The 13,455-nt window shown below is 45.6% G+C and overlaps 1 protein-coding gene across 4 annotated transcripts in view; it reads left to right on the top strand.

Moving 5' to 3' along the window:
• zranb3 (zinc finger, RAN-binding domain containing 3) overlaps positions 1 to 5,226 on the top strand; it is a 56,581-nt gene extending 51,355 nt beyond the window's left edge. For all 4 annotated transcript variants that reach the window (XM_029840072.1, XM_011606164.2, XM_011606167.2 and 1 more), the window contains 4 exons: positions 1,373 to 1,522; positions 2,223 to 2,415; positions 3,800 to 3,931; positions 4,593 to 5,226. In XM_029840072.1, the coding sequence (XP_029695932.1) occupies positions 1,373 to 1,522; positions 2,223 to 2,415; positions 3,800 to 3,931; positions 4,593 to 4,691 (574 nt within the window). In that variant the 3' untranslated portion in view covers positions 4,692 to 5,226. The remainder of the gene's footprint in view (positions 1 to 1,372; positions 1,523 to 2,222; positions 2,416 to 3,799; positions 3,932 to 4,592) is intronic.
• Positions 5,227 to 13,455: the final 8,229 nt, after the last annotated feature.

Genomic DNA, 13,455 nt, shown 5'->3' with positions numbered 1-13,455 from the left:
TCCCTCATTAGAAGCGAAGCTGCTCCGTGGACTGAACGTTAGATCATTTTGCTCTGCCGCACATTTGCTTTTGTTTGGTCTCATTGGCATCAGGGATTCACAGTAAATATTAGCAGGCTGTCGGCTATTTACTGAAGGCATGTTGTGTGATTTCCAAGGATTCTTCTAAGAATTTTCTGAGTTACTTGATGTTGCAAAAAGCAGTGGGCAACATTCTTTTTTCCATATATGTATTTCATTTTCAACACATATGAAATACATTGATTGTTAAATCGAATAACGTCTCAACCAGAGCTCATTCTTAAATGTGTATCTGTGAATAATTTAGCTTTATTTTCAGCACGGGGGAAAATAGTCATGGCAAAAAGTCTATTCCTGTCGCTCCTTCATTCACTAGATGTTGCTGGCACAGCATTTGCCTGTCGGTGGTTCAGATTTTTTTCTTATCTTCTCAACTTTGAGGCAGCGAGGTTCCTTTTTAGTGGCATATTTTTTGTCTTTTCCATTTCAATGATTAAATCTCTCTGTCTAGTGCTCTGTCGCTCTGGCTCTTTGTTCCTCTCATTGCCTGTCTGAATTGTAAACTAACTATGGGGAAGGAGAATTTGGTCCATCTGTCCTCTCCACTGTGGCTCGAACACCCTGCTGGGACCACATGGCAAATGCTCAGAGTTCTCTGTCCTGTGCCAAAAAAATGCAGGCATGCACATATACATAGTTTAAAGGCTCATCGTGTATATACAGAACACCATCACTCGCCATATGTCCATCTCTTCACACTCGTAAAAAAAAAGACAAGACGGGCCGATAAGATAAAGGCTTGTGAGAAGGTGACTGCTACACAAATATACCACAGCAGAGCTATCACAAATACATCAAATCCTCAGATTGAATCACTGCAGTCTGTCTTCTGATTTTAAAACATAACTCTGTATTTTCTTCCTTTTGCAATACTTTCAGGTTAACATCAGAGATAATTTCATGATGTATATTTCTTTCCATGAAAGTGGTCTAACATCTGACCTTGTTAGTTAAACCTATTTGGCTGCTACCTGTTAATGACTTTTAAAAAAATTCTGTTCTACAATTTAGCTTGATTATTGTTACAATAGCAGATATCAGGAATCATACTTCTTGGTCATTTTTATTCTTCTAGGGGTTTTCGTAGTTCTTTCTGCTTCAGGTGTTTCAGTGTAACCGGAACAGCCAGACAACGTGTGAAAAGCAAATGAAACCTTTCAGTTTTGTAATGAGTCGTCTCCAATGGTGCATATCAAGCTAACTTTTATTTACAGATGAGAGTGGATAGCCAATAAAGATCTCTTTCACTTTATGTGAATCTAAAACATTTTTTCTATCTTTGTCTCTGCAGCCTGGAGAAAGACTCCTGTCTGGAGTCGCCACCGTCCAGTTCAGGCTACCTGCAGGCAGTTGACAGCGGTGGCGTCCCTCTGTGTCTGTCCTGCCAGCAGGCCTGCTCTGCCAGCGGTGGGCCCTGGGACACTCGCTTCTGCAGCCACAAGTACTGACACTCAATGTGTTGCACTCTTATACATGTATGCCTGTGTGAGTGTAGATGTTAGCATTCCCTCCTTGAAGATGGATGGATCTTAATGGCAGTCAAAACAAATCACGTTCAATTAAAATAATAGTGTCTTCATGCTGCAAACATGGAGCATTGGTTTGCTAACCCTAACCCAAAGCCCACCGTGTGGCAGCTACATTCAGATTTCCTTTGTTTGCTGGGGAAACAAACACTGCACCTTGATGCTTTGTCGTGTTTACACAGGAAGTAGAAACTTTCTGATGACAAAAATAGGCCCGGTTCCTGCAATGCTGTTCTTAGCATTTTCCTGTCATGCTGTCTTCTTTTCTGAACTATTTCATTTCAATAGTTTAAAATATAACTAAGCACAACAACACTTCCATTGCTCTGATCTGACCCTGAGCCCTCCTTCATCGACTGAATATGACTGTCCTCCATTCCTTCCAGCCCAGAACTGTGTCTGTGCTCTTTACAGTCTTTTTCATCTGGTAGAAATTTAATTTCAGCGAGGTTTTCAATGGACAGTTTCAATGGACAGTATAGATGTCGTCAAACCTTAACACAATGTTACTCTCCTTTCAGTTCAACCACAGTAAAAGAAAGACATTTCCTAAAGTGGGAAAAAACAGGTTGAGCTGTTTTTGTGTGAACTAAATGTTTTTTCCTCTCTCAATAGGTGTCAGGACGACTTCCAGATGCGAACCAGCCAAACTTACATGCGCTCCCGGGTGCTGGAGGTGGAGCACGGAACTTGTCAACACTGTGGTCTCCATGCCCATGACCTGTTCCTGAAGGTCCGTGATGCTCCCCCCTCCAAGCGCAAGGAGATGCTGGAGAATACTTGGCTAGCCCAGCTGTCAGTCAAAGAGGTCAGAGCCATGTCTTTTATTTATTTATTTTTTGCCGTCCTTGAAGGTACTTAGCATACGCCGCACCATTGTGGAGCACACAATACAACATAAGGGTTGCATTTTTTCACCGTTTTTCCATGCAGACAAGGTAACTGATGGCGAGTGCAAATAACCCAGCCTATATCTTTTCCTTGCACCCACCTACGCACATATATGTTCACGCACACACGCAAGGACACGGGTTGATCTGCACTCCAGGGGGCCAGCTCCCAGTAAATGGATCGTTGGATGCATTGATTTTTTTCCCAGTGCCAGGCCTCGACCAGTAAGCCTGTTTGATTTGGTTGGCTGTTATCCCGCAAAGCCTGCCCGCTCTTTCTTACGTGCACACACACACACACACACACACACATACTCACCTCTCTCTGAGATGCCGCCGGCAGCAGCATCAGCACCAATCGATGCGCCGAGCTTTAGAGGAAACAAACTCAGCCACATGATAAGACGCCGCAGCAGTGGAGGGGCCTCAAGATTATAGGCTCATTCTTTGGTTCACACCGGGGGTTCTTCTGTGTTTCTTTGGGTGTACATGTGTAGATGGGTGTTTATGTGCGCCTGAAGTGTTTTCATACTTGCACAGCAGCCTGTGTGTGGTGTATTGATATTTGTGTGTCGGTACCTTCAAATAGATTTGTAAGTGAATATTATTTTGGGTCTTGTTTAGATAAGTGTCTGGGTTTTGCTGTAAAACAGGTTCAGTTGAATGTACAGTGTGTGTGTGTGTGTGTGTGTGTGTGTGTGTGTGTGTGTGTGTGTGTGTGTGTGTGTGTGTGTGTATCTGTGTGAGGGAGAGAGACATGAACTTTGCACTTGTGAACAGGCCTGTTCTTTAAATCCTTTGGAATCAATTCCAGCTTGCAGCCTCACTGCTGGCAGAGTAGCAGTCAAACCTCAAAAGTGGAGTTTCTTGCCCTCAACTCCTCCCCCCACTCCGTTTCTTATTGCGTCTTCATTTTTTTGATCCAATGCTTCCTTGTTCTTTTGTCCCTCTTTTGATTCAAAGTGAAACAAATGTTGTTGTTTACCATAACCAAGCTCTCTGGTTCAGGCCTCAGGTCAGATTTTCCCCTTTGTTTCCTGTCTGCTGCCGTGGAAATGGGTGAAACTCTCCAGTCTAGATCTAACTGGAATACAGTCATATCAGCAACATCCTAATATTCCACTGGAGCCGGTTATTGTTTGTACATGTGTAAAGAGCTGGACTGTGCCAGCGCTGCCTGCCAGGGAAAAGACGGGATCTTTTTTTAATGAGAAAATGTGGCTGCATTGGGACGGTTTAGTGCGGTGTGATTAAATCTCAGAGGTTACCTTGATGCTCACAGCTTTTTCCGTGTTCTTTCAGCTGAACGAGATGATCCGAGCTCCTGTTGAAGGTGATTTCTGGCAGGTCGACCACATCCAGCCGGTCTACCGTGGAGGGGGACAGTGCTCTCTGGATAACCTGCAGACACTTTGCACCGTCTGCCACAAGGCCGTACGTGCACGCGTAACACCAACACTAATAACCTAAAGGCTCAGGGGCAAAAAGCTATTTGTCTAACATTAAATGTGCGGCGTGCATGAGCTTCTCTTTTATCCCCACATAAAGAGAAGGGCTCATAACTCACGCTGAGGATCAAATGTGGTGGCAGTAATGTGAAACATGGTCAAACACATTGATCAAAAGTCATACCATCCTTCACATAGCTATATATTGCCCGTAATAACATCACATGATGTGGCTGTGTGACAGTGATAAATAGCATTTGTTGCAAACGGCTGTCTCGGGAACATTTTCCTCCATAAGCTTCTTCAGTCAATATTTCATAATCTCAGACAATTTACTCCTTAAAAACTGAGCAGTGGTTTCAATGAGAAATGCAGCGTGCATTGTGACCCCAAATGTGCTTTGCTTTCATGCTAGAAAGCATTTTTGTCAGAGTGGGTGTCATTTTGGAAGGAAGAGGCTCATATTTTGACACGTCTAAACTGATGTGGAGAACTGGGCGTCCTGATAAGGGAATCCTCTCGCTGTTTATGCCACCCTGCAGACACTTTAATCTGAAGCTGCTCAATATATTGATCTCGCTCTTCGTTTAAAAGCAGACCGCAGATTTAACTGTTACATCATGCTCCTTTTTTTTCTCCCTCCACAGAGGACGGCTACACAAGCCAAAGAACGGAGCCAGATGAGGAAGAGCACTGCAGCCTCCAAGGTTGCATCAGACATCAGCAGGTTCTTCATCAGGAAATGAAATGGAAGGTTTAGTGAGGGTTGCATGGGTGTAAATGAATTCTCACTGGTGTGATTTCTTACGGTATAAATGAGGAAGCTTCACCATCACGTCCATATTAGTGTCGGAAATGCCTTTCACCCCGGGAGATAAGACCAGCTTTTCCCGGTGCTTTTCCTCTGCTGTGCTTTCATGATGATATCTTAGGTGTCCACTTGGTCGTAGCGTTTGAAATTTGCTCGAATGCAAATTTGGCCCCTCTCGTCCCGGAACCGTCACGAGCGCGCCGCTTTTGATTGATGATGCCCCCGTTTTTGCTCCAGGCTGAAATGGAGCAGGTTGCACCGAGAGATGGTGCTATTTAAAGATTCTGCAAACTTGGTGAAAGTAGCAGATGAGAGATGGATTTAGGGCTTCGTGATTAAAACCACAGCAAACCAAAGCAGCAAGCGTGCGCAGTGGCAGCGGATACCAATTGATGCCCTGTAAATCTTCCCTTTTGGCTGATACAGATGAGTGCTCCAGTGTGAAATAAAAACCTATTTTCGTCTTGTTTCATGTCGCCTCCTTCCGTTCCTCCAGTGTTTTAACCACGGTTTGGACTGTAAATACACCGGGACATCGGCTTGTTCTGACAAGCTAGCAAATCGTTTCATTGCCTGGAGTCAGAAACATTATTGTCCGTGTCCACGCATCTACCTCCTCTTCAGCTGTGCTTGATGATCTGAGCAGGGCTAAAGTCAGTCAGGAGGGCTATGTTTAGAGAGATGGAGAGCAGAGTTACTATGGAAACAAGGCTTCGGGTTCAGCCGTATTCAGGAATATTGAATCTCTTCTTGTGAGAGTTATACAATGAGCCAGACAGGCATCAGAAACCAATCAATACCAGCAGGTTCCTGTAAAAACAAAAAAGAAAAAGAAGCAGGCCGTCACATTCCTCCGGAGCAGCATTCGACTCCTTGACGAGGCGTTGACGTCGCTGATGTCGTGAGGTCACGATTTAGCTGTCCGTCAGTTGTGTCCATTTCCAAACTCAGCAAATTTCCAGAATTAGAAAAAGAAAACCCAAACTTTTTTTTTTCTTCCATCCTCACTCGCAGCCTATCAAAATTCTCTGTGGCTTCAAACTTTGTCAGAGCACATGTGGGTGCCTGTGTGGGCGTGTGTGTATTTCCCCCCCGGCTGCTCCAGGTCTCCACTTAATAAGGCCGCTGTTCTTCTGCTGTCCAAACCGACAAGCTTTGTGAGTAATGAACATCTCCCAGGCAGCTTTCCAACAACGGCAGCTTTCGATGTCAGTCGCTGTCAGCAGCCAATGACTCTGATCTGCTGTTTTATTACACCCAAAAGGTGTGTGTGCAGGAAGCAGGAGGGTGCTGTGAAAGCCTAGCTGAGTGACTTTTGCGTGCATTACACAAGCAATGTGTGTTAGGTGTGTATACAGGAAGTGGGTTTGTCAAACGGAGCCATAATGAGCCAGAGGGCTCTGCTGCAGCTATTGCGCTATTTGCAACTCACATTAGCCAAGAGGAAAACCTCCTGGACGATGACAGTAATAAAGACTGACTCCGACACAGGTGGGCCGCCTCAGATGTTCTCAATATTTGCTTTGACGCTTTCTTTCAAGAAAGCTGTGTTTTCCCCCGCGAAGCCCACACGTCATGTAAAGCGGAGCCTTTAACAGGGTTTGGTAGCATAGCATAGCATAGCATAGCATAGCATAGCATAGCATAGCATAGCATAGCATAGCATAGCAGAACTAATGGCTGGCACATCACACTCCAGCATAAAAGAAAAGAAAGAGCACAAGCAAGTGAACTCCTGGGGAGGGGGGGCTGGTGAACTTATTCTGGATTACTCTGACAATGTCTGGTTTCAACAAATGATTTAGTCAACACAACAGAGTGTAATTGATGGAACCGCACATGGTCCACGGAGTCATGCCTGCTGCAAAGTTATCACACGTACAGTATTATTTTTAACTTTAAAATCACTTTATCTACGCATATTTGAGTTGCGTGAAGTGTTGTAAGGCGTCGTTGAGCATTCTGCAACATATTAAGTGACATCAGTGCTTCTCAATGTGGGTCAGAGGACCGCCCCAAGGGCTCCTCCTGAAACACTCCTGGGGTCCGCAGCAAATTGAGAAATAGATTAATATGTCTGTAACTTATTTTTATGGAATTTCTTTCATTACAAGCATTCCGTTTTGTATGAGATTGATTATTGTAATTATGGCCTTCGTTTTCAGCATTATCTCCCACAGGATGGTGATAAATTATGTCTTTTTAGGGCTCGGCAATGCAAAAAAATGTAAGAACAGTGTTTCCCCAGCCAGGCCAAACGTGACAGTAAACTACACAAATCATTCATAATCCAATCATGATTTGCATTCAGACAGTAGGGCGTTATATTTGGCACCATTCCACTGGTTATTCCATTTCAACTTCTCCTGCCCCCATAATCTACTTTGGCCTTTTCAGCTGAAGGAAGCGCTTCTACAAACCCAATCTTGTGTGACAGGTGTGATGGAGAAGGGCCAATAAAAGCCTGTGTGGTGCGCCGTGTGCAGCCGCTGGCTCTCCAATCTGAGGCTGAACCCTGCTGCGGTTTGATTCTTGGCTGCCACACTCTCTGCTGCGATCCCTCTGTGTCGGTGACCCTCCCTGCCCTTCAGCAAGGAAAGGGAAATAGATGCGAGGGAGGTCTTACCCCCAGGTGGGAGAAAGAAAGTGGCGCCCTTTCTGTTTTGCCAAACTACCTCTGGTTTTCTGTCACTGTAGCACCTCATTATATATATATAAAAAAAAGAGAATCAGCTCTGAGTTGGACCTCCACTGTGCTGCGTTGCAAAACCAGGAACGGGCGCGTCGCAAAAGGCTGCGCTCACATGGCCCAGTTGATGAGTTTGACGCTCAGATAGCAGTTCTTGGCTTTAAACAGTCACAGCTGATGAGAGGCTTTTGTCTTTATTGTCATATTATCTCCTGGGATGTGATGAGCTGATTAATCATTTCCGGCTGCAGCATCGGCTTCACAGAAGGCTGGCGCCACTCGGCAGAGCGCAGAGCCCTGGGTGGAGGAAAACGGTATTATAGCCCAGGTAATTGGTGGAGGACCATCACTCATAAGCGATCTAATTAATCTCATTAAAGCACCCTCCCTGCTTTCGCAGGGATGTTTCTTGGGGACTGCTGCAACAGAGGGTGCTTTCCAAAATGGGCTTATCCGTCCTGATGAGTGTCATACGCGCAAATAATAATCCGGAAGAAACTGCAGCTGAAGCGAATAACAAAAAGATCAATAGGATGACTCTGTGTAAACCGGGGCCGGCCATTTCCTAATGTCATTTTGCCTAGTAGGGGATGTGTTGTGGTAAAAGGATGCTTTCTCATGGCTCAGCTGGAGGCAGCTTTTGTCAAGACTTAAATCTATTTATTCAAGATGGCTCCCTAGTTGCCTCCCAAGACGCATGGCGCGCTGCAGATTAAGACCAAAAATGCAATCAATTCACCCAGCAGGAGATCAAGGGGAAATAACAGATAAGGTTCTTAGCATAATTCATACAGTCTCCCAATCTGGATAGGATTAATGCATGTCTTTTCCTGTGACTGGCTCTCATTTGTATGTTTGAGCTCGTGTGGAGCTAAATTGGCGCTTCATGTAACCCATTACAAGCAGGCTTTGTGTCAGAAACATCCCTGTGAGGACTCAGAATGACCACCTTGTTTTTACAACACGGAGTTTGACACCTGGAGTTGATACATGCATGCGTTTGTTTCTTCTGTGTCAGCATATTGAAGCGTCCAAGGAAAGACGTATACGGCAAATAAGTATTAAAACATATATTAAAATGTCACAGAGGATTCCTGGTGGCACTTGACATCAATGGAATAAAACCACAGTAGGCTTCAATATTACTGTTTCCTCCTTTCATCTGCGCAGATGATTGAGCTTGGAAAATGAATAGCCCTCCAACAAGTTCCCTTTTCATGAGCCTTAAAAGACATCTTTTCATCTCCCATTTCATTTTGCCACCATTGATCAGCCATCTTTCACAGATTGCTTCCAGACATCTATTCACAGCCTCTGTGCCGTTGCTCAGCATGCCCACATTCATAGGTCATAATGGCAAGGTCTGGCTTTTATTCTCAGATTAAAAACCTGAACTGCAATCGCTTAAATTGCCAATAAATTCAGAGGAAACTGCCTCTCTTCACCTGCCTGTACAGCAAATCAATAAAGTTTCACAGCGGGCATTTATGCAAGATCAGATGGTTCTTCAACAGTTCTGTTTCCTCATCCTGTGAAATTGGGATTCCCCCCCCCCACCCTTCCATCCCACCCCCACCCCCGCCCCCCTTTCCTAAAAAAGGTCGTGTCTGTGGTGTGACAGGAGTGACAGGTCTGAGGCATCATTACTCAGACTTGGAAGGTCTGTGTAAGCACCTTTGGTCACCTCAGGAGAATAGATCCCCAGCGCACTGCTGTTGGCCTAATGAGCTCAGACAGGCCTGCATCTAATGAGAAGAGGGCGACCGCTGCCTTCCTCCATCAGCCCTCCGCTACCTCCGTACAACATCCCATAATGCCTCCAACATGTGGAGCGAGAAGCCGAACAGCGGCAGATCTCCCGTGTCACACATACAGACGAGGGATCAGGAGTTGGCCATATGTCGCGTCTGAACCCAGGAGCCGTCCACGAGCGCGCTCCTCTCCAGCTGGCCAAACCTGTTTGGATCTATCTACTGAAATAGGGCCTCTCTTTCTTCCCCTTTCTTTCTTTTGATTCCCCAGTCAAAGAGTTTGTGAATTCCTGGCAACTCGCACCCTCCACAGTCCTCCCTGGTTCCAGTTTTGGCTTTTAGATTCAAGTGCGTGCGTGGACGCAGGCCTAGTGCAGATATTCCTACGTGCGGTAAACAGGTTTGCAGACTACGTGCTGCATTTCACTTGAAATCAAGAGTGCAATTAGCTCATTTGCTCGCAGGGAAAGGTTAAATCTTCTCAAACCTGTGTGAACAGCTTTCAGTGGGCAGATTGGCTTTGGTCTCCGCAACAATTGATGTCTTTGTTGACGGTCCAGATCTGGGATTTTTGCCACGAGATCATTATCACCTTGTTGCCATCATCGTTAAATAAAACTTGCTCTGATAGGAAGAACGGACTCAATTCAGGGGGAAAAAAAAAAAGTTTGGGAGAAGTTTTGAAAGGCCAAGAGAGCAGCTGAAGTGTTAATGGTGATTTCTTGGACTGAGAGTCGGAGAGCTGTTCGGCGTTGGCAGCAGATTTCCAAGTGCTTTGTACTTACAAAATTAGTTCAGTCAAATCAAGAAGGACCCGACACAATGATTAACATTCCACAAAGTTGTGCTGGCACTGGATAAATCCTGACAGGCCAAGGGAGACGTACAGGCATCAGGAAGGTTACGCGCATAAATAATCAGCCCGTTTTTCATTTCCATCTGACTCCACGCTGATGCAATCGCACCTGCGTCACAAATATCACTGACATTTATTGATAAGCGCCGTTGCCTTTTGCTGTTTGAGTAGGTTTTTTGGCGGCTCAGCTGTGGACATTTTCACACCCACACTTTTTTGTATATTCAGTTATGGCAGGTTCACAATCGGCGTGAGTGGGCTGGTGCAAGAAAAGCAGGGGGAAGTTGGCCGTGGCGCCGTTCTCCATCCGCCCACACGGAATTATTCTATGTGATGATATAAATCTCATTTAATTATGGGAGATTGCGCGTGGTTGGCGAGCCATGATGAAAGGAGCGAGGTGTTCAGCAATACCTGGAGACGCGAGTTGGCCCGTCGCCGTTAATCCTCCGAGTGTAAAAACTGAGTCACGCCGGTCCTCATATCAGTCCACTCCATCGGATTTAAACATTTTTAGGGACGGTTTTGGTGCCCTAGATTCATATCGGACGTGCTGGTGAGCAGCGGCACCTTGGAGTAAATCGGGATTTCCGTGGCTGACAGCAGCAGGATGGTGGATGTTATAATCCATTTTGTCATCTGACAAATGAGGCGACGCAGCCTATGATTTACGCTCCATTCCAATAAATGAGACATAAATCCTATTCAGATGGGACAAACATTGCCATATTCAATGTGCTCTGGGGTAAATTAAGCAGTCATTTGGAGAGGGGTTTAAGGATGGTGAAATTACAGGACGTGGTCTGTAATAGAAATGAACCTTCCATCAGAACCAGAATAGCATCACTACGGACCATTGGGTGAGCGTTTATGGGGTCCTTCTGTCCCGATAGTGTGGTCCCCCATCCTCACATGAGTTACTGAACAGGCCCACAGCTTCGCAACTTTCTTTCTTTTTCTCCAAGTTTCAGAAAGCAAAGTTTCGTAGTTAGGCAGAAGGAGGTGCATCTGTTCATGTGGAGGGAAAAACCCCATTTTAGAGACCAAAGGAAAAAAGAGCAGGAGGAGAAATGTAGTGACTGATGAGAGCAGGTGAGGTTTTTTGGAAGAAAAAAAAAAAACACCTGGGAAGAACTACATCTAATCCAATCAGAGCTAAACATAAAACCACTGCCTATTTATTTATAGTGCCTTCATTTGCGAGACTTGGGGGGGGGGGGGGGGGGGGCTTTCACCTCTGTATAGAGCCAGGCCACCTGTTTCCCTCCTGCGTTCCGTCTCCAGGCAGCGGCTTCACATTTAGACTGCAGAGGTGATGCTGGCATCAAGTAGCTAATTAGGATCCTGCAGATTATCTATCTTAATATAAAGATCATCCCTAGAATTTACCGGCACAGTGGGTTTGACTCCTTAAGAGATCGGTGAACTTTTAACAACGTCAGCGGGGACCGTGGAGCAGAGGCGGATTGAGAGTAATGAAGACGACACAGGCAGCAAACGTAGCCATCGAGCATATTCAGAGAGGAATGAATAAAGAGCCTTGTTTGTTTCATCTTCAGGTATTAATGGCGACGTGACAGAGTCCTGGTCAAACTAACGAGGGGCCGACTCAGGCCAGGGGACGGACGACGGTGGGAGGGCACCGACACACACTGAACGATCGCCCAGCAGAAGGTGCATCTCATTTCTGCGGCACACGGCACAAAGGATTAGCATGGTTAATGCGTGCGTGAGAGCATAAATCACTGCCTCCCATACATTCACCCCTGCTGATGAGGACACACTGATAGAAGTTTACAGATGTTTGAGCTGCAAAACAATCTTTTGGCATCGTTATCTCGGTGTCGCCGCCGTAATACTTGTCTTCACATTAAGGCGCCATGGGTGAGGAGACAAACACACACCCTTTTTATATGAGCTCTGCCGCTTTTTAGCTGCGCTTCTCGGGGCTTTCTTTTTTTTATATAGGTTCTGGGGCTTGTCATTATTGTGTAACTTGTTTTATGAAACTGCAATAGTCACAGAATTATCATAACTCAAACCTGCAACCACAGTCACTGTTTTCCCCTTTGTGGTTTCACCTTAAAATATCAATAAAGCCTTGGCAGCAGCCCCACCGCTTCTCCCCGCCGCCGCAGAGAGAGAAAACCAGATTTATATGCTCCGTCGACCCAAATCCAGCTTTGGAAAGGCTCTACTCCTACCTTTACCATTCAGCTCCCTCAATAACCAATTCATCCTCCCCCTCGCACTCCCACTCGGTCACATAATCCATAACATTTTGTTACGCCGCTACGCTGATGACATCCTGCGGTATCTCCCACGAAACCGCGAGGGTCCAAATAGCAGCTTCTGGTTGTTTAGTCCATCGAAGGGAGCATCTTGGGTTCTGTATGGTGTGAAACGGACTTCCTGTACCGCGCCAGCTGGTTAGCGTTGCTCAGGTTTGCGTGTTTTATGTAAGTAGTTGTTTTCGTGAAGGTTCTGGCCAAAATGTGCGTCTGTTGTCAACTTGCTGATCCGGGATGCAGCAGGTGAAGCCTTCACTGACGCTCCCTTTTTATTTATTGCATATTCTGGATGAAGCAAACTCTTTTGTCTTGCCAAGGAGCTTCAATGACGCGCTAACAAAGACGGCGTGTTTTCCAGAGGCCGCAGCAGTCTCCGAAAACTCTGAGGCTTAACCGACTCCAGGATGTGGTCGCCGTATCTGTTTCTGTCAAACGGCACAATGGGAACGGATATTCCAATATTCCGGATATTAAGATTAATTCGCAGTTTTTGCTTGTGTCCAACTGATGAATGTAAATCCCAACTTTCATTGTTGAGAAATCTTTCGGGGTCATTAGCTGGGTACAGGTAGAATAAGAGCAGATATTCACTAAAACGAGCGTCGCGCCCTTGTTATAAATCATGTGAGGAGAGCTCAGAATAATGAGCTCAAAATGTGCAGAACTGGAGGATCCTAATAGTTTAAACACATGGAGTGGCCTTATTCTTATGTCTTCATGTCTTTTCTCCTTAAAATGTGTGCAGATACCAAAGACAATAGCATAAAGCAGCGAGGCACATTTGAGGTACTTTCAGTCTGAAACCAGTCTGCAGGAATGTCTCCTCAGTGTCTGTCATTCGTACCTGGCTCTCCGCGTTTGCTGGACAGCCTCGGTTAGCACTGGTGTAGTTTAGCATTTTAGCTGGAGGGTTAATGGATGGACCCAGTGTTCAGCTCGTGAGATCGCTCCTACCATTCCACACGTACCAGCGACACCCCCACCCTCACGTCTACCACCGCTACAGCTTTCACACGGCTCCATTATTGTTCCGGCTTCATGCTTCAACTACAAGGGTGATATTGATTCTTTAATAACTTAGTGAGTTGTCCCGGGCATCAAATTAAATATTC

This window comes from Takifugu rubripes, chromosome 8 (assembly GCF_901000725.2).
Source record: "Takifugu rubripes chromosome 8, fTakRub1.2, whole genome shotgun sequence".
Lineage (NCBI taxonomy): Eukaryota > Metazoa > Chordata > Actinopteri > Tetraodontiformes > Tetraodontidae > Takifugu > Takifugu rubripes.
Note: the sequence above shows the minus strand (reverse complement) of the source record. Positions and strands in the feature narration are given on the sequence as shown.